Here is a 21,459-nt window from a genome sequence, read left to right on the forward strand (position 1 = left end):
GAACAAAAACATGGTTATGGATGAGTGACAGTTTGTCAGTTTTCCAGCATTTCCAAGCCAATGGTCAACTGTCATTTGCTCTCATCCATAACCATGTTTTTGTTTCAACCAGCCAGATCTGAAGATAAATCTGCGTGTGTATGGCCACCTTAACACTATACCCACTTGGATACTAAAATATGAACCAAGTCGGTCTACACCAAAAAACTGGTCGACCATGTGAGATGGTCCATTAAGTTCCCGTCGCTCTAATGCTTGTGTCGAACTGTCGTTATGCTGTCGACAATCTTTAGGCTTCTAACTAGACGCGGTCAATTTTTGGCCCAATGTGGCGGAGAACGCGGCACGCACCCAGTAAATCACAGGTCTGTAGTATTATATCTCATCGCCCGGTCACCTGGCAATAACGAGTCAGTCTGTACTTAAAAACAAAGCACTTATTTATTTTGTATAGAAAATACAGAGCTTGGGGTGAAATAATTTGATTTCCATGTTAGACCGGGGTCTTGGCTGATGTTTTGTCTGGAATGTACGGCACCTCCAGGGAGTAAATGTAACAGTCCGGGATGAAGCATTGATGACCGCGGTCCCTTCCCGGTGTAGTATGGCTGCCGCAGCGGGAAGGGGAACCCTCCCACCACCTTCTTCCCCGGATCTCAGAAACGGAGCGGCTGACGCCTCGGGCGAGAGGCACTTTCTGGCAGAGCCTGAACGGATTTCGTGACACGTAACCCTAGATGCCTGTTGCCCAATTCCACAGCTAAACAGTAACATAATTATACAGGCGGCTAATACCAGCACTACACAAAGAGTATAAAAGTCATTAAATACTCCTAATTGCCCCACTCCGCCCCCATTGTATCCAGGCTGATGAATGCGTCGGCAGCGACAGGTGTAAGCAACACATGAGCGACGCGGCCTGGAGCGCGTGACGCGCGGAGAGAGTGAGGGGGAACATTGGCACCAGGTTCTGGCTTAGACATAAGCAAAATAGAAGAAATAAAAGGGAAGATTTCATTCGGACCACGTCCATGTAAGAAGCCACAGCTACAAGGTAGAGGAGGGGGCACAGGGTTCCCCGGGGCCCAGACACCAAATCATTACACAGGTCCATCCTGGCAGCATACGGAAGGCCCAGACTTGGAAAGCAAGCACCTAACTGTCCTCCCCGTTCTCCCCCGGACCCTTTATCAGGCGCTTCTGTCCACGTTTCCCTGCAGGTCCTTTGGGTTTGGCGAAAGCCTGTTTGAAGGCGTGTTGTTTGGGGTGCACCTCGTCGTACAGGAACTCAGACGTCAGCTCTGAGCCGTCCTCAATTTCAATCTGGAAAACAGACACAAACGGGGATCTAGGATGAGTTCTGGTGTCCGGGCTGAGAAAGCTGCTGCTCTAGAGTAATGGGAAGAGTCATAGGCAAAGGCAGAAGTTGCCGACATCGGTTATATAGTGTTTATAATAGTGATCATTTAGCGCATTGCCTGGATTGTCTCTTTCTGCTTCTAGCACATGTCTGGTCTGCATATCAGTGCTGAAATACAGACCACACTGTGCTAGAAGCACCATTCTCAGAAAAGAGAAAAACGACACAAGTTTTGAAAGGTGCAGGTTGCGAGAACATCACTACGTCATCCAATATCAGTCCTTTATGGAGTAACTATGACCAAAGGCTACTCTCTGTTCTATGGGGACACAAACTATCGGCCTGGTTTAAAGATATCAGCAAACCCGAAGTTTTCGCACATGAATGATTATCAGTGATCTGTGCATGCCGTTATATTGCACAGACACTTGCTATGGAGGTCACAGAGGGGCCTTATTGAGTAGCAAGTGACAGTTGGAGGCTGTTTGTGGGAGGTAACGGGGGAATGCGTCTGCTATGGGCCCGATTCACACCACCGATTATCGATAGATTCAGGATCAGGCCTCAGTGTACAGCCGTCCTTCAGTTCTCCTGTAGTGTGACCCCTGCATCTGGGAAGAAAGTATTCCATAGGCGGTGTACCTAGAACTTCAGGCCTCAACGGACAGCTATACCCAGAAGTGACCGATGTTGCTAATAGCAACCAGATTCTACTTATTATTTAGCACATTCTAGAGGATAAAATCTACAATCTGATTGGATGCTACTGGCAACATCATTTCTAAAAACTCATACTTTAATAAACGTACCCCCTAGGATTTAGTAGTAATGAGGCACTACGGGCTAATACCTCACGGCTCAGTAAGGTCACCGGTTGTTAGTGAATGGGTATGCTGGCCCGCTGGCACGTGTCAAGGACTCCGCTATCACTAAGGTGTTACCTTCTTAGCAACGTCGAGTTGGAAGTCCTGCTCCACCGATTCCAGCAGCCGGTTCTTGCAGCTGGAGTACAGCATCCGCTCCTTGATACCACACTTGTAGCCCGGCATGGAGTAAATGAAGACTGGAAAGGAGGAGAGTCAGTCACTGCACACATCATGGGTATATGACGGGAAACACATGCAGCTCGGTGTGTAAGTGCCGCGTACGCCGCAGACCCCGGTCTGAATCCCAACGTCTGTTCCCTGGGCCCTGGACAAATGACCTGGCCTCTTTTCCCCCCAGGGAGACCAGAGTATGCTGCACTCTACCATATAACCCTAAGACTATGGGCCAGATTCAGGGAAGCAAGAAACTGTGCCCGGAACTCACCATGTGGCAATGGAAGAGGAGCAAATGCATGTATACGTTTTCTGTGCAGGGTAAATACTGGTGAATTTGCATGTAGCCCACAGATGTTAAGACAGCTTTAATTTTACACTGCAATTAAGATTTTCATTGGAACATCTCCCCACCCAAATCTAACTCTCTCTGCACCTGTTACATCTGCCTCCCCTGCAACGCAGCAGTTTTGCCCAGTTGCTTGCTTGCAAATAAAAATCAAGCCCAATATCATCGTGGAAGAGAGACTAGAAACCTGGTATCAGGGGTCTGTGGAGAAGAGGGGAGGTCCAGTCACCCAGAACATGCACATATGTGTGAGAGGAAAGGAACGTACTGCACAGAACACAATGCATGCACTGGCATCGGCAAGTCTTGTGACAACTCCCGGGAGAGGAGGTCGCTATTGGGGAACCCGCAGGAGTCCATAGAGGTTGGAGGGAGAGACCCCTCGTCTACAGAAACAATGAGGACAGCAATCTCACCAACAGACTCCAGGTAGTCGCCCTCGTGGGAGTGTTTGTACAGGAAGAAATGGTAACGGGCCGTGTCTTTCGGGACCCTGGAAGGCAGGTCCTGGATGTCGGTGTGCTTCGTATGTACTAGATCAATGGTCTCCTTTTCTATATCCAGTTTCTAGGACAAGAAGAAGTGAATATCAGCTGGTACAGGGCAGAATGTGACACTGCGAGGCACAATGAGATGGCAACAGTGGTGGCGACGACGTACAAACTGAGGCTCCCCCAGATCAGGACTTGTGCCCAATTAGGTGACCATAAAAAGAAAGACAGCTGTGGAGCTGCAGAAGCCCCTGCAGTACTGTACATATATACCGGGACACTAAGCCACAGCGGAAGTTCCTGCAGTACTGTACATGTGCCGGTACATTAGGGCCACGGCAGAGGTCACTGCAGTACTGTACATATACCGGTACACTAGGGCCACGGCAGAGGTCACTGCGGTACTGTACATATATCGGTACACTAGGGCCATGGCAGAGGTCACTGCGGTACTGTACATATACCGGTTCACTAGGGCCACGGCAGAGGTTACTGCGGTACTGTACATATACCGATTCACTAGGGCCACGGCAGAGGTCACTGCGGTACTGTACATATAACGGTACACTAGGGCCACGGCAGAGGTCACTGCGGTACTGTACATATAACGGTACACTAGGGCCACGGCAGAGGTCACTGCGGTACTGTACATATAACGGTACACTAGGGCCACGGCAAAGGTCACTGCGGTACTGTACATATAACGGTACACTAGGGCCACGGCAGAGGTCAATGCGGTACTGTATATATACCGGTACACTTGGAACATGGCAGAAGGTGCGGTACCGTACATATGCCGGGACACTACCGCAATGGAAGAAGGTCTCTCTGTTATTGCAAATATCCCCACAATGGTGCTAAACCGTTTATGTACACACAAAGAAAGATACAAAAGTGCTGTGGTCACCCAATAATCATCATCACTGCACAGTGACACCTGCAGGCTGTAAGAATGTACTGCGGGCTGTAACCAAGTCATAAGAACAAAGCATCAGGACTCAGGAGTATATAAGGGAAAGTATTGTCTCTAACATGAAATGTGCTCAGATGGTGGCATATAATAAACAGCCGCCAGTGTGTGTTTATAAGATCCTGCGAGGGTATAATAACAGCCGCCAGTGTGTGTCTATAAGACCCTGTGAGGATATACTAAACAGCCGCCAGTGTGTGTCTATAAGACCCTGTGAGGGTATAATAACAGCCCCAGTGTGTGTCTATAAGACCCTGTGAGGGTATAATAACAGCCGCCAGTGTGTGTCTATAAGACCCTGTGAGGGTATAATAACAGCCGCCAGTGTGTGTCTATAAGACCCTGTGAGGGTATAATAACAGCCGCCAGTGTGTGTCTATAAGATCCTGCGAGGGTATAATAACAGCCGCCAATGTGTTTCTATAAGACCCTGTGAGAGTATAATAACAGCCGCCAGTGTGTGTCTGTAAGACCCTGTGAGGATATAATAACAGCCGCCAGTGTGTGTCTATAAGACCCTGTGAGGATATAATAACAGCCGCCTGTGTGTGTCTATAAGACCCTGTGAGGATATAATAACAGCCGCCAGTGTGTGTCTATAAGACCCTGTGAGGGTATAACAGCCGCCAGTGTGTGTCTATAAGACCCTGTGAGGGTATAATAACAGCCGCCAGTGTGTGTCTATAAGACCCTGTGAGGGTGTAATAACAGCCACCAGTGTGTGTCTATAAGACCCAGTGAGGGTATAATAACAGCCGCCAGTGTGTGTCTATAAGACCCTGTGATGGTATAATAACAGCCGCCAGTGTGTGTCTATAAGACCCTGTGAGGATATAATAACAGCCGACAGTGTGTGTCTATAAGACCCTGTGAGGATATAATAACAGCCGCCAGTATGTGTCTATAAGACCCTGTGAGGGTATAACAGCCCCAGTGTGTGTCTATAAGACCCTGTGAGGGTATAATAACAGCCGCCAGTATGTGTCTATAAGACCCTGTGAGGGTATAACAGCCCCAGTGTGTGTCTATAAGACCCTGTGAGGGTATAATAACAGCCGCCAGTGTGTGTCTATAAGACCCTGTGAGGGTGTAATAACAGCCGCCAGTGTGTGTCTATAAGACCCTGTGAGGGTATAATAACAGCCCCAGTGTGTGTCTATAAGACCCTGTGAGGGTATAATAACAGCCGCCAGTGTGTGTCTATAAGACCCTGTGAGGGTGTAATAACAGCCGCCAGTGTGTGTCTATAAGACCCTGTGAGGGTATAATAACAGCCCCAGTGTGTGTCTATAAGACCCTGTGAGGGTATAATAACAGCCGCCAGTGTGTGTCTATAAGACCCTGTGAGGGTATAATAACAGCCCACCAGTGTGTGTCTATAAGACCCTGTGAGGGTATAAGGTACTTGTTTCCTAGCACGGCCACAACGATTTAGATCGTTGTGGTCGTAAGATAAAAAATCGGATCGATCGCATCGCATGCGATTTGGTCGCATGCGATGCGACCGATCTGACCGACCGATTTTTCACCCGATTTTTTTTTTTTTTCACTTGATTATTTTCAATTGCCCCCCCAAATGTTACTAAGTGGGCTAGACCCCACGATAGACGTCAACCCGAAGCGTGGCGAGCGCAGCGAGCCCGCGAGGGGCGGCGGTGCGCGTCCTCCGACCTTTTCATTCCCCTACTATCCACTAGGGCGTGGAGTGAGAATAGAATAGTGTGGCGAGCGCAGCGAGCCACCGAGCCCGAAGCGTGGCGAGCGCAGCGAGCCCCGCGAGGGGACGCGTATAACTTCACAGGTATACGCGTCCCCTCGCGGGGCTCGCTGCGCTCGCCACGCTTCGGGCTCGGTGGCTCGCTGCGCTCGCCACACTATTCTATTCTCACTCCACGCCCTAGTGGATAGTAGGGGAATGAAAAGGTCGGAGGACGCGCACCGCCGCCCCTCGCGGGCTCGCTGCGCTCGCCACGCTTCGGGTTGACGTCTATCGTGGGGTCATGGCGGGCACATAAAAAATGTGAAATGGGTCATATTGGCCCATTTCACCTTTTTTATCATTTTTCCCTATGTGAGATGGACTTAATCAAGTCCATCTCATCTTGTGCCATTATAATGGCACAAGACCGACAAGATCCTCCCGATTTCAATGTTAAAAGATTTTTTAACATTGAAGTCTATGGAAAAATCGGGTCAATCGGTCGGTCGCATCGCGGCCGATTTTAATTGGTCGCGACCGACCGATTGACCCGATTTCTGTCAATCAAAGGGAAAAAATTGTTAAAAATCGGCCACATCGTGAGGATCGTGTCCCTTAATTAAGAGCCACGATCACTCACGATTGTGGCCGTTCTAGGAAACAAGTACCGGGTATAATAACAGCCGCCAGTGTGTCTACAAGACCCTGTGAGGGTATAATAACAGCCGCCAGTGTGTGTCTATAAGACCCTGTGAGGGTATAACAGCCGCCAGTGTGTGTCTATAAGACCCTGTGAGGATATAATAACAGCCGCCAGTGTGTGTCTATAAGACCCTGTGAGGGTATAATAACAGCCGCCAGTGTGTGTCTATAAGACCCTGTGAGGGTATAATAACAGCCGCCAGTGTGTCTACAAGACCCTGTGAGGGTATAATAACAGCCGCCAGTGTGTGTCTATAAGACCCTGTGAGGGTATAACAGCCGCCAGTGTGTGTCTATAAGACCCTGTGAGGAGGACACATGTGGATACTATGCGACCTACCAGCTGAATGTAGTTTATTTTCTTCTGCTTCAAGAGCTGAACGGCCTCCTCGGCCTCTGGTCTTAGTGGGAAGAACAGTCCCTGCAGAGTCTGCTGTTTGCTCTCCACACTGATCTCAGTCTTTACCTGGGGAAGAGGCACCAGAGGGTCATAGAGGAAGACGGCACCTCAGCCCCTAGCCCCGGTCACACGTTGCTGCGCACTCACCTCGTTTATCTTGATTTGCTGCAGTTCCCTCTCGGCAGCAGTGAGTGGCGCCGGCGCAGCGCAGGAGGAAACGTGTCTCTGGTACCCACCGAGAGCAATGTCTTCCTGCAGCACACAATGGTACAATTAATCCAGGGAAATACCATCAAGTTCTTGTCGTAACTGATGAAATCTCTGGTCTGCATGATGAAACGCGTCCAGCGCCCAACATCTGCCACAGCTGCTGACACAGGCAACCTACACTCCATCTGCAATCCCGGGGGCTTCTCCACCTGGGCCCGAGAGGTCCTAGTTTTGGCAGCAATACACTACACAGGTGTCTGACGCCCCATGATTCTAACCAGCCATGCAGCTCTACCGGGACTACAAGGCGGCCAATTTGAAATAACACAGGACCATGTTCATTGTAATATAGGAGACATCTTCCAGGCTTAGGAGTGGATGAGAGAAGACACCTGAATCCCCCACTGCAGTATCACTACGGTCCTCATACATCTTACAGACGTTACGCCCACCAATCACAGACTCACCTTCAGTGTCCCGAACAATTCGTCCTTAATGTGTCCACCGCCAAACTCTTTCTTGACGGTCGCCCGGGTGGCCGCGTATAACATCTTCAGCCGCACCTGTCACGGGAGCACAAAGCGTTTAGAGGCGGGGACAGAGACAGGCAGCCTGACTCCGCCATACTGGACGGGGGAATATCGCCAACACATACATGGTGGTCCCTGCGCTTTAAATCAGAACAACCAGCTAGGGCAGTGGTCCAGGTTTTATATCCATGCTTGGCCACAGGTGACTTAATTAGAACCTCAGTCATCTGTGCTGAGCCACGGATATACTTAAATCCTGGACTGTTCGGGTGCCTTGAAGACATGTTTGGGAACTTCTGAACTAGGACAATATTGCCTCAGAACAGGCAAACAAATACCAGATGAATGTATACAAATATATCTGTTAGTGGGCTTTATGTTTTCCTATGATGCTTCAAGAAAGCTAAAAAAAATATCAGTAGAGGTGCCATTACAGCACTTCCCTTGGTACTTGTTTCCTAGCACGGCGCCCAATTTTTTCATCTTATGGCATCTTATGCGATCGCATCGCATGCCATATAGCTGCATACGATGCGATTTTTGATTGTATAAGCAGCCTAATGGGTACTTACAATGTTAAATGCACCCCCACGCCACCGCTACTATCAACGCGAACCCGAAGCGTGGCGAGCGCAACAAGCCCGCGAGGGGCGGCGGTACGCGTCCTCCGACCTTTTCATACCCCCAGTATTTACGTCGGCGTGGAGTTGATTTTAGATAGTTTGGCGAGCGAAGTGAGCCCCGCGAGGGGACGTATATTACCTTACATGTATTCCGCGTCCGCTCGCCACGCTGCGCTCGCCACACTATCTAAATTCAACTCCACGCCGACGTGGATAGTGGGGTTATGAAAAGGTTGGATGATGTGTACCGCTGTGCTCGCCACGCTTTGGGTTTGCGTTGATAGTGGGGGGGGCATTTAACATTGTAAGGACCCATCAGGGTGGTTGTACAATAAAAAATCATATACCATCGCATTGTATGCCATTGTATGGCATACGATGTGATACGATTTTTATTGTGCAAGATCGCATCACATCACATACCGTATTTAGTCTTACGGCATACAATGCGATGGGCGCCGTGCTAGGAAACAAGTACCCTTCCCTTCCCCATTTATCTCCTCAGATATCTCCTGTATTATTTTCAGAAAACCTGAACTGCAATCATGTCCCAGGACTGGAGTGGGGAGAATCACACAGTTATGGGTCACAGTTTCTAGGCTTGTAAATGCCTCATAGGCCAACTGAGCACAACGTGGTCCGGGTGCCACCTGCGCAGGTGGGCGCTGCCCATACAGTGTTCACCGTAAGGACCAGACTGATATCCTCAGAGATATCAAATCCTCTGCTCCTGGTTATTACAGATTGTGTCTGACACTACTAGGCTGCCAGGTACATCAGTCTCTGCCAGGGACATGGTGCTATAGCTGTATCTGGCCACAAGGGGGAGTATACAAGTCTATGTACAGCTGGTAAACGGGATGCGGTCATTTGGTCTACTGCATGATGGTCATTAGTTCGACAGGTCGTTAGTTCGACAGTTAAAAGGTCGACATGGGGTTTTTCACTGTTTTTTGAGCCGACAGGCCATATTTCATGCCCTACCATTCACTAGGGCATGGTGGTAGAATAAAATAGTGTGCCGAGCGTAGCAAGGCACCGCACCCGAAGAATAGCGAGCAACGCGGTGCACTTTAAACTCTGTCCATGTCGACGGTGCGAACATTCGGGTAAAAAAACAGTGAAAAACCCCATGTCGACCTTTTGACTGTCGACCTAGACACTGTCGAACTAATGACTTGTCGACCTAGAACCAGGTCAACTTTTTCCCATGTCGACCTAATGACTGTTGACCATCATGCTGTAGACCAAATGATCCCAACCCCTGGTAAACAACATGGAGCCTTTAAGCTGTTGTGGAACTACACATTCCAGCATGCCCTGCCACAGGTTTACCATGCCAGGCATGCTGGGACGGTTAATTCCTGCACACCTCTGCTGTACAGTATATTAGGGATGTGCGGCTCTACGGAGGCCTGTGAGGGACTTTGTACCGTACCGGAGAGTGGTCAGGCGACCATGATAGGAAGAGCCATTCGTATCCCTGAGCGTTTCGGCTGTCCAGGCGGTAGAGGATATAACAGGGCTGCGTCTCGTCCAGGAGAGGGAGGACGAGGGCGTCATAGTCTTGGTCCCAGTTCTGTCTCAGCTCCTTGTGAGTTCCCAACACCAGCTGCTCTGCAGAGCCAAGAACACAAGCAATGAATCTAGCATGCTGGGATGTGTAGTCCCACAGTAGCCTCAGGACAGTGACGGCTGTAAATAAAACATGGCGGCAGGGAAGCCCCCCCCCCCAGAGGTGAGCGTACAGTTATGTGTGTGTATATAATCAGCAGTGACAGCCCCTTGTCGCTATGTACAATTGGCCAATAGGTTTATATCCAGCTATTCTGAGCCCACACATTCCTGACGGCATGAGAAACATTTTCCATGAGCTGGATCCTGGCTGAGCCCTGCAGCGAAGCCTCTTATTTACCCCCGTGACCGACCCTCTATCCCCTCAGCTATACATCACTGCACCCGTGGTCCTACATTACGCCTGTCACTGGTGGAGGTGGGGAACGTCCCACCTGCCGACACAAGACCGGCGTTCCTTATCAGCACCTGAAAGCTGCATTTTGGGTGGAGAACAAAAATCAAATAATTATGGAATTTCGAAGGCTAACAGACAGTGTCTATGTAGACAGTCAATCAGTCGACATGCACTATGTCGGCATTGACACAAGGTAAGTACAAGTTCAATGATTGGGAACGGTAAAATGTGCCAAGCGCAGCAATATCGGAGCCACGTGGTACCGGTGCTCAGGTGTCGACACTCACAAAAAAAAAATGAAAAACTCAAGTCAACATTTTGTCACCGTCGACCTATTGGCTGTCTACCTAGCCGTGGTCTGTGAGCTATGCCACACCTGTTAGTCAGCGATGGCTGCGGTGGGCTACAGGATCTTATTTGCAGGTCAGGGTGTAAGGATCTCTTCTACAGCTCAGGGGTGGATAGATCTGATTAGGTCAGCGATTACACCTCCTGGGCTCTCACAGGAAATCCTGACAACATGCCATGTTGAGTGGTATTGCTGTACACAAGTCTAGACCAGGCTCAGGCAAGTTGTGACCACACCAAAGCTTGGGGAATTGCAAGCCCCAGCATGGAACGCATGCTTGTTCTTGTAGTTCCCCTCGTGTTTAGCCAATTCTGATTATATCCATACATACTCTCGGTAAGTTTCTATCATGTTCCTACAACTGTTGTGGTTCCCCCCACAGAGGAGGTGCGTGTAACCAGCCTGGCATTATATCTGTAACATATATGTAACACGTTGGCTTCTAAAACGGTGTACACATGGGCAAAAATCAGCAATAGGGTCGCTGTGTCGACAGTGTGCCAACATGCAAAAAAGTCGACACGAAAAAGATAAGACTGATGAAAAGGTTGACATGAGGTTTTTTTTAGGGGTGTAAATTTTTGCCTTTTAGCACGTGGATCCCCAATCAGTGTACAGTATCACTCGCCCTTCTAAGAGCAATGTGTCTCGCTGCGCTACTGCTGCTGCGCCCGCTACACTCAACCATCCCAATCGCAGGCGGCACTATGAAAAAGTTCCAAAAATCAAAAGAATTATGAAAAACTCATTATCACGTCGACCCATGGACCCAGTCGGCCTAAAGCATGTCGATAAGTAGTAGTCAACTTAATAAATGTGGCCCCCAAGTTGGGAAACCTCCAATATAGGGTCTGAGAGTCCCACAATACGGCCACGCATAATAAACACAAATGTCATTTCTCAGCCAGGCAAAATATCCATTAACCCCGTATAGAACACACTCCGCGGTATATGATCCCTCCTTCACCCCCGACTCACCGTCTTCGATGACCACCTTTATGAGCCGGATAGATCCATTACGTGCCTTGGCGAAGAAATCCTTCAGTTCCGGTGTAGCTACAAGAACCAAGAACATGCCGGTGAGTCAGCTGCGGGCAGCGGGCACAGAATCAGTGGGACGTTCAGGGGGAGACACTGCGGGACGTCAGCTGCAGGCAGCGGGCACAGAAACAGGGGGACGTTCAGGGGGAGACGCTGCAGGACATCAGCTGTGGGCAGCGGGCACAGAAACAGGCGGGAGACTGCTGGACGTCTGCTGCAGATCAGCTGCACATAGGGAATGACAGGCTGAGGACATGTGCTAAACTGGATCACAGTCCTGACAGCGTAACCTCCCAAATATAGCCGAGGGCTCCGCTGGAGGAGGAAGGGGGGGCCAGACGCTGCCTATCTCATACACAGACCTCCGGAGATCACCCCTAATGGGGGCAGAGGGCAGACAATATAATACCCATCACCGCTCCTTCCTCCTGTGCAGGGGACACATAACCACCGCTGCTGCTGGCTGCCGACACTGGTATATAGAGCTGACGTGACGCTGGGATACACAGCAGAAGCGCACATAGAAATAGTCCCGGCTCTGAGAAGGTGACCCCGGGCCCCTAATAACTGATGACACACGCTGCAAAGGGCCGCACAAACAACAACTTCCTTTTATGTCAAGTGACACAGCAATCCACCAGCTCCACATACATACATAGCAATACCACCAGCTCCCAGCCACACTGCAATACATACATAGCGATAGCACCAGCTCACCGCCATACTGCAATATATACATACATACACAGCGATACCACCAGCTCCCAGCCACACTGCAATATATACATACATACATACATACATACATACACAGCAATACCACCAGCTCCCAGCCACACTGCAATACATACATAGCGATACCACCAGCTCACCGCCACACTGCAATATATACATACATAGCGATACCACCAGCTCCCAGCCACACTGCAATATATACATACACAGCAATACCACCAGCTCCCAGCCACACTGCTATACATACACAGCGATACCAGCAGCTCCCCACCACATTGCAATATATACATACATAGCAATACCACCAGCTCCCAGCCACACTGCAATATATACATACATAGCAATACCACCAGCTCCCAGCCACACTGCAATATATACATACATAGCGATACCACCAGCTCCCAGCCACACTGCAATATATACATACACATCGATACCAGCAGCTCCCAGCCACACTGCAATATATACATACACAGCAATACCACCAGCTCCCAGCCACACTGCTATACATACACAGCGATACCAGCAGCTCCCCACCACATTGCAATATATACATACACAGCGATACCACCAGCTCACCGCCACACTGCAATATATACATACATAGCGATACCACCAGCTCCCCGCCACACTGCAATATATACATACATAGCGATACCACCAGCTCCCAGCCACACTGCAATATATACATACACATCGATACCAGCAGCTCCCCACCACATTGCAATATATACATACATAGCAATACCACCAGCTCCCAGCCACACTGCAATATATACATACATAGCAATACCACCAGCTCCCAGCCACACTGCAATATATACATACACAGCGATACCAGCAGCTCCCCACCACATTGCAATATATACATACACAGCGATACCACCAGCTCCACATACATACATAGAAATACCACCAGCTCCCAGCCACATTGCATTATATACATACACAGTGATACCACCAGCTCCCAGCCACACTGCAATATATACATACACAGCGATACCACCAGCTCCAGCCACACTGCAATATATACATACACAGTGATACCACCAGCTCCCAGCCACACTGCAATATATACATACACAGCGATACCACCAGCTCCAGCCACACTGCAATATATACATACACAGCGATACCACCAGCTCCCAGCCACACTGCAATATATACATACACAGCAATACCACCAGCTCCTAGCCACACTGCTATACATACATAGCAATACCACCAGCTCCCAGCCACACTGCAATATACAGCTGTGCTCATGTTTCCATACCCTAGCAGAATGTGTGATTTCTGGCCGTTTGTCAGAGAATATGAATGATAACTCAAACTTTTCTCTCACTCATGGTTAGTGGTTGGGTGAAGCCATTTATTGTCCAACAACTGTGTTTACTCTTTATAAATCATAATGACAACATAAACTTTCCAAATGACCCTGACCAAATTTCAGACTGATTCATAGGTTAGGTTTTTTTGTCCACCACGACAATGCACCGGCTCCCTCATCCGGAACTGTTGCGTCCAAATCGCATGAATTGCACTATGAATTTTTTGGTACTCTTTACCTAGCACGGCGCCCATCGCGGCCATTAAATACACAAAAAAACGGGTGCGACGCGATGCCCGCGATTTCCCATAGGGAACAATGTTAAAAGTGTGATTGGACCCGATTTTACTGTTCAATGCCCGCGATTTTTCCATAGGAAACATTGTTAATGGGCCACAGAGCCCAAATAGTCCCCCTGAAGTCTGAAATGGCCCCCACAATTGTTAACGCCACCCCACGATCAACGTGAACCCGAAGCGTGGCGAGAGCAGCGAGCCCGCGAGGGGCGGCGGTACGCGTCCTCCGACCTTTTCATACCCCCACTATCCACGTCGGCGTAGAGTTGAGAATAGAATAGTGTGGCGAGCGCAGCGAGCCACCGAGCCCGAAGCGTGGCGAGCGCAGCGAGCCCCGCGAGGGGACGCGGATACCTTCACAGGTAAACGCGTCCCTTCGCGGGCTTCACAGGTATCCGCCACTCTTCGGGCTCGGTGGCTCGCTGCGCTCGCCACACTATTCTATTCTCAACTCTACGCCGACGTGGATAGTGGGGGTATGAAAAGGTCGGAGGACGCGTACCGCCGCCCCTCGCGGGCTCGCTGCGCTCGCCACGCTTCGGGTTCACGTTGATAGTGGGGTGGCGTTAACAATTGTGGGGGCCATTTAAGACTTCAGGGGGACTATTAGGGCTCTGTGGCCCATTTAACATTGTTTCCTATGGAAAAATCGCGGGCATTGAACACTAAAATCGCGTACAATCACACTTTTAACATTGATCCCTATGGGAAACCGCGGGCATCGCGTCGCACCCGTTTTTTTAGTGCATGCGATGGCCGCAATTTTTTACCCCCGATGACCGCGATGGACATCGTGGGCGCCGTTCTAGGTAAAGAGTACCAATTTTTTTCTTCCCGTGAGCCACATTTGAAGGTTAGGGAACAGAAATAAGTCGCAGGGAGCCAAGTCGGGCGAGTACGGTGGATGCGACAACAATTCATAGCGCAATTTGTCCGCAACAGTTCCAGATGAGGGAGCCGGTGCATTGTCGTGGTGGGAAAAAAACCTAAGCTATGAATCAATCTGAAATTTGTTATGGCGTTGTTTGAAAGATGGTAGTACACGATAGTAATACCAACTTTCCTCAGCAACGCCATCTGTCTTCATACACAGGTACTTATTGATTCACCCTCGTATATATACATACACAGCGATACCACCAGCTCCGTGCCTCACCTCCAACAAATAATAAACAAGAATATATAGCAGCAGGGTCTCTGCAGCCACATTGGGGAAACTTACTGATGTTGCCCACACACGATGCAATGCAATCTAGTCCAAAAAGGGGTATAGGGGTCATAGGGTTGACACAGCTAATGTCGACATGCATTGAGTCAACCACTTAAGGTTGACATGGGCTTAGGTCGACAGGGTCATTAGGTCAACACAAGCATTAGGGCGACAGTCAAACGGTCAACATGGGGTTTTAATTTTTTTGTCCCGAATGTCGACACAGGCACCGTATCGGTGCAGCGTGTCCACTCACCATGTTTCGGGCGCGGTGCCTCGCTATGCTCGGCACACTAATCTATTATCCCTCCACACCCTAATGGATGCTAGGGCATAAAATACCTCCTGTCGGCACATGTCGGCTAAAAAATGTGAAAAACCCCATGAAGATCATTTGTCTGTTGACCATGACCTTGTCGACCTAAGCCCATGTCAACCTTCAGTGGTAGACACAACGCATGTGGACCTTAGATGTGTCGCCCTGAGGACTGTATACCTGCATGGTGCTGCGCGTTCTTCTTGTACTTTGCAATATGATGCACGTGGAAGTAAAATAGCACCGTGACGGCACCTTAAGGTGGGAGTTCTAGTTCACACATTGGTTGCTATGGGCAACCAATCAGAATCTACTTTTTATTTATTTTGCACCTGCTAGAAGATAATAGATAATAGAATCTGATTGGTTGGCTATAGCAACATCCCATCTGAAATAGAAGTCCCATCTTAACAAAGTCCAGAGAAATATGAAGCGCAGCACTATCCGTACAGGTTACAGGAGATTGCTTGGTACTTTATCTCTCACAATGTAATCGCTCTTGAAGCTTTGATAAGTACCCACCCCTATAAGCTGGCCATACACCAGGGCCACTTCTCCCCTCATGTTCCCCCCATGAGCCGCCTGGGAAGGTCCCTGGCAGCAGGATCGCATGTGATATTACCCCAGGGTAACTAAAAGAACCTGTATTCCCTGATGATATAAAGGCATGGCTGGAGGAGCTCAGAGCGGGGACCATATGGTCAGGAGGAAGCAGCAGATTACCCAGCGGCAGAGCAGGGGATGTGGGTGGTGAAGCTGTTTAGTAGCGGAGTAACTCTGCAGCGCTGTTACATCATCTGATGTCAGCTATAAATAGCAGCGAGGCTGAGCCGCTACCATCAAGAACGCTCCATCTGCATCCCACATCTATGCCCTGGTACTAGTATGCATGACGTCACACGTGACAACCAGAGGCACTACATATCCCAGCATGCCCCGGCAGCGCTGGCACTCTGGAAGTTGTAGTTCTACCACAGCTGGGGGGCAATGGTATCCAGACATTGTAAGCTCGGCTGAGGCGTCAGGGCCTATAGTAACCGCTTCCCTGGCGGCTGCACTTCCTCACCCACATATAAGGACATGTGTCACGCTTCCCCTCCCAGCTCCTGCACACAGACACACGCATACCCTGTTCCTCTTTACGGGTACAGAACTCGGACACTTCCCGCCCACCTTCCGCAGTGAGGGCGGCCATTGCCTGCGATGTAATAGGAACCACTGACATTACTGAGGCATGAGGTATCGAGTGCCTCGCCTCTCAGTGAGGTTACTGCTGTGGTTCCTAGTAAATTCTACAGGCGGTAATAGTTAAGTTGCCAACGGACAGAATACCTATTGATAATATCCCCAAGTAAAACAGTCAGGAAGAAAACACCGACACAACCACAATGTCGACAGCCCCCCAAAAATAATGACACAATACCGAACAACGCCGACGCGCTCAACATCCCAACAACCGAGGCACGGTGCCTGAAGCATGACCAGCGAAGGGAGGCATTCGACGAGGGGGACCCGGTACACAAATACGGTGTCCCTGTGGCGGGACGTCGAGATGTCACCGGTCGCTAGTCAGCCCTGCAGGGGGCTTGGTGGAGATGTGATTGATTATAACGGTTAGGTATTATGCTGATATGTGATCTGATCATGTCAATACATTGACTGTAGATATGTCATCAGTCACTACATACACTCATTGCATCTGCCCCATCTGTAGCGCAGCATGGTATCACCGAACATCCAAAACTGCTCTCTTTTTTTGGCCTTGCTCCCAAGTCTGTAACAGGCAACATATGGTGGGGAACGGAAGCCCAAAGCTGGAATCCCAAGAGACGGATACAATACATGGAGCCTACAAGCATTTAGGGCCCAATTCAGCTTCGTTTGGAAAAACGCATGCAAACAGGCACTGCAGGGGTAGATGCAACAGGTGCAGAGAGCGCTAGATCTGGGTGGGGAGTGTTTAAACTGAAATCTAAATAACAGTGTATAGCCCTGTACACATGGGGCGATATGAGCCAGATAAATCTCTAGGAGCGCTCTCCCGCAGCCAACCCTTAATGACCGCTGGTGGCGGGAGCATGCTACGGCCACGCCGCTGAAAGAAAACGGTGCAGTGCTATACGTCCGCTGAGCGATATATAAATTGCTAAGCAATAATAACACAAAATCGCTCAGCCATCGTATCGCCCCATGTGTACATGCCCTAAGAATAAAGCTGTCTAACATGTGTGGGCTACATGCAAAAGCAGCCAGTACTTACCCTGCACATAAACAATATAAATGTATTTGCAGGGTAACATGGCATGATCCAGACACGGAGTTACTGAATCTTACCAGGAGTTTCAAAATTCTCCCCCTACCCCCATTGGGCATTTACCCCACACTACAAATAATACCCCTTTTACACCAAAACGCCGGATCGTACCCAGGATTGTGGACATAAGTTTGACCACTTTTACAACAGGTTTCCCACCCGGCATAATGCCAGAAGAGTGATGTCGGCGGAGGCGGGTCCTGAACTGGCACTTTGATATGACATCATCTCCAAGTGTCAGTAGACCTACCAGTGGACATGCTGGGGGCAATGCACACACCTGGGAAAGATACTTGGCTGCCCCCAGCCTTTGTCCATGAGGTGAATGGATAGAGCACACAGGAACTGCTGCTTTCTACACAGTACAGCGGACAGCAGCGGAGGCTATATGCCTCCAACCTCCGGACTGACCGCAGGATGCTGCAGTCAGGGGGTATGGGCTTCCCCAAATTGGTGGAAACAAGTCCTGGGTCGGATGCCCCGGGTTACCAGTTTACACTGCCCCTGAACTCGGCTCTCAACTGTGTTCAACTTTAGAACATTTCCAGGTAACAGGACCCGGGTTATTTATTTTTTACCCCATTTTCACCGAGCACTGACCCTGGTTATTGCTTTGGTGTAAAAGGGGTATATGCCTCCACTGTGCCTCACAAGATTGTATGCTTTCAGGAGCAGGACCGTCCTCACCCTGGCGACCCAGGAGCCCCTATCTGACAGCGGCCGTTTAGTCACTGAGAAGCATACATGCCCAGGGGCGACTCTCACACCCAGACTCCTGTGTATTTAGTACTGGCCAGCAGTATGTGCCAGACAGTTGGAACAGAGCGGCGTCTCGACCTGCGTTTACAAGTTTCAGCATGTCCCAGGAATCAGGCAGCCGAAGTGACAAACACAGAACAGTGCAACGCACATAAGCCTAATGTAGCACTGTCCACACTGCATGCAGGTAATGAGAGGGGAGCACTGCTGGTGTGACACAAGCTCAGCGCTCACACTGCGTGCAGGTAATGACAGGGGAGCACTGCTGGTGTGACACAAGCTCAGCACTCACACTGCGTGCAGGTAATGAGAGGGGAGCATTGCTGGTGTGACACAAGCTCAGCGCTCACACTGCGTGCAGGTAATGACAGGGGAGCACTGCTGGTGTGACACAAGCTCAGCGCTCACACTGTGTGCAGGTAATGAGAGGGGAGCACTGCTGGTGTGACACAAGCTCAGCGCTCACACTGTGTGCAGGTAATGAGAGGGGAGCACTGCTGGTGTGACACAAGCTCAGCGCTCACACTGTGTGCAGGTAATGAGAGGGGAGCACTGCTGGTGTGACACAAGCTCAGCGCTCATACTGTGTGCAGGTAATGACAGGGGAGCACTGCTGGTGTGACACAAGCTCAGCACTCACACTGTGTGCAGGTAATGAGAGGGGAGCACTGCTGGTGTGACACAAGCTCAGCGCTCACACTGTGTGCAGGTAATGAGAGGGGAGCATTGCTGGTGTGACACAAGCTCAGTGCTCACACTGTGTGCAGGTAATGAGAGGGGAGCACTGCTGGTGTGACACAAGCTCAGCGCTCACCCTGTGTGCAGGTAATGAGAGGGGAGTACTGCTGGTGTGACACAAGCTCAGCGCTCACCCTGTGTGCAGGTAATGAGAGGGGAGTACTGCTGGTGTGACACAAGCTCAGCACTCTCACTGTGTGCAGGTAATGAGAGGGGAGCACTGCTGGTGTGACACAAGCTCAGCGCTCACACTGTGTGCAGGTAATGACAGGGGAGCACTGCTGGTGTGACACAAGCTCAGTGCTCACACTGTGTGCAGGTAATGAGAGGGGAGTACTGCTGGTGTGACACAAGCTCAGCGCTCACCCTGTGTGCAGGTAATGAGAGGGGAGTACTGCTGGTGTGACACAAGCTCAGCACTCTCACTGTGTGCAGGTAATGAGAGGGGAGCACTGCTGGTGTGACACAAGCTCAGCGCTCACACTGTGTGCAGGTAATGACAGGGGAGCACTGCTGGTGTGACACAAGCTCAGCACTACACAGCAGCTGTATATGGAGAGAGCCTGCAAACAGGACATATATATATATGGTAGTGTGCAGTATAGGCACATTATAGTGAGTGCACCTCCCAGGTGCAGACATAGATGCATGCATGCATGCATGCATGCATGCATACATACATACATACATACATACATACATACATACATACATACATACATACATACATACATACATGCATGCACGTACACCCAGAGCCGGGGAGCAGGCCACGCCCGCCGTGTGCGGAGAAGGGGGGGTTGGTACATACCGTGGATGCCGGTCTGGTGCGCCATGTCAGGACAGCCCGGGATCAGGGAGCGGCTCACACACTGCGCTGGGGGGCGGGGCCAGCACGGACAGCGATTGAAAAAAAAAAAGATATTTCCAGGGGCACCACCGCACGGCATGCTGGGAGCACCGTGGGGCACGCCGGGAAACGTAGTTTGATGGCGTATCCAATATACCACGTGTTCCTCAGGCTATTGCCTCTGCTCCGCCCTCTTCATTTAGTACACAATCATTATTTCCTACAAAATGTAACTAGTATAAAGCAGCAATCCTTTTCCTGCTACACCCTGTACCCTCACACTCACTGCTGCACCTAGTGCATTATATTATTACCCCCCCACACACACACACACACACACACACACACACTCATTCTGATGCACCTCATTTCTATTATTACCCCTCACACTCACTGCTGCACCTAGTGCATTATATTATTACCCACACAAACACACACACACTCATTCTGCTGCACCTAGTGCATTATATTATTACCCACACACACTCATTCTGATGCACCTAGTGCATTCTATTATTACCCCTCACACTCACTGCTGCACCTAGTGCATTATATTATTACCCACACACACTCATTCTGATGCACCTAGTGCATTCTATTATTACCCCTCACACTCACTGCTGCACCTAGTGCATTATATTATTACCCACACACACACACTCATTCTGATGCACCTAGTGCATTCTATTATTACCCCTCACACTCAATGCTGCACCTAGTGCATTATATTATTACCCCTCACACTCACTGCTGCACCTAGTGCATACTATTATTAACCATCACACTCACCCTCTGCTGAACCTAGTTCATTATATTATTACCACTCACTGCTGCACCTAGTCCATTCTATTACCTCACACCCACTGCTGCACCTAGTGCATTCTATTATTACCCCACACTCACTGTTGCACCTAGTGCATTCTATTAAATCACACACACTGCTGCACCTAGGGCATTATATTACCCGTTCCTCACACTTACTGTTGCATCTAGTGCATTATATTATTACCCCTCACACTCACTGCTGCACATAGTGCATTCTATTACCTCACACACACACTGCTGCACCTAGGGCATTCTATTATTACCGCCCCCACACTCACTGCTGCACCTAGTGCATTCTATTATTACCCACCCCTCACACCCACTGCTGCATTTAGTGCATTCTATTACCTCAC

General features: G+C 49.7%; 1 protein-coding gene across 1 annotated transcript; it reads right to left on the reverse strand.

The window, feature by feature from the left end:
* Positions 1-422: 422 nt before the first annotated feature.
* TWF2 (twinfilin actin binding protein 2) lies at positions 423-20,393 on the reverse strand. The gene is made up of 9 exons (XM_083155793.1): positions 20,243-20,393; positions 11,674-11,751; positions 9,813-9,991; positions 7,689-7,784; positions 7,159-7,263; positions 6,952-7,077; positions 3,166-3,316; positions 2,302-2,423; positions 423-1,323 (listed from the first exon to the last, which is right to left on the reverse strand). The coding sequence occupies exons 1-9, from the start codon at positions 20,379-20,381 to the stop codon at positions 1,156-1,158; spliced, it is 1,164 nt and encodes a 387-aa protein (XP_083011919.1). The 5' UTR covers positions 20,382-20,393; the 3' UTR covers positions 423-1,155.
* Between the last annotated feature and the right edge of the window lie 1,066 nt (positions 20,394-21,459).

This window comes from Crinia signifera, chromosome 8 (genome assembly GCF_055691185.1).
Source record: "Crinia signifera chromosome 8, ASM5569118v1, whole genome shotgun sequence".
NCBI classification, from domain to species: domain Eukaryota; kingdom Metazoa; phylum Chordata; class Amphibia; order Anura; family Myobatrachidae; genus Crinia; species Crinia signifera.

What these genes read in the sequence shown, in the direction of transcription:
- TWF2 (XM_083155793.1), bottom strand. Translation starts at nt 20,381, where the DNA reads ATGCCGTGCGGTGGTGCCCCTGGAAATATCTTTTTTTTTTTCAATCGC. An exon ending in AAATAAACTACATTCAGCTG is followed by an intron (nt 3,317 to 6,951) that starts GTAGGTCGCATA and finishes TTCTTGTCCTAG; the next exon opens with AAACTGGATATAGAAAAGGA. An exon ending in AACTCGACGTTGCTAAGAAG is followed by an intron (nt 1,324 to 2,301) that starts GTAACACCTTAG and finishes TCTGTTTTCCAG; the next exon opens with ATTGAAATTGAGGACGGCTC.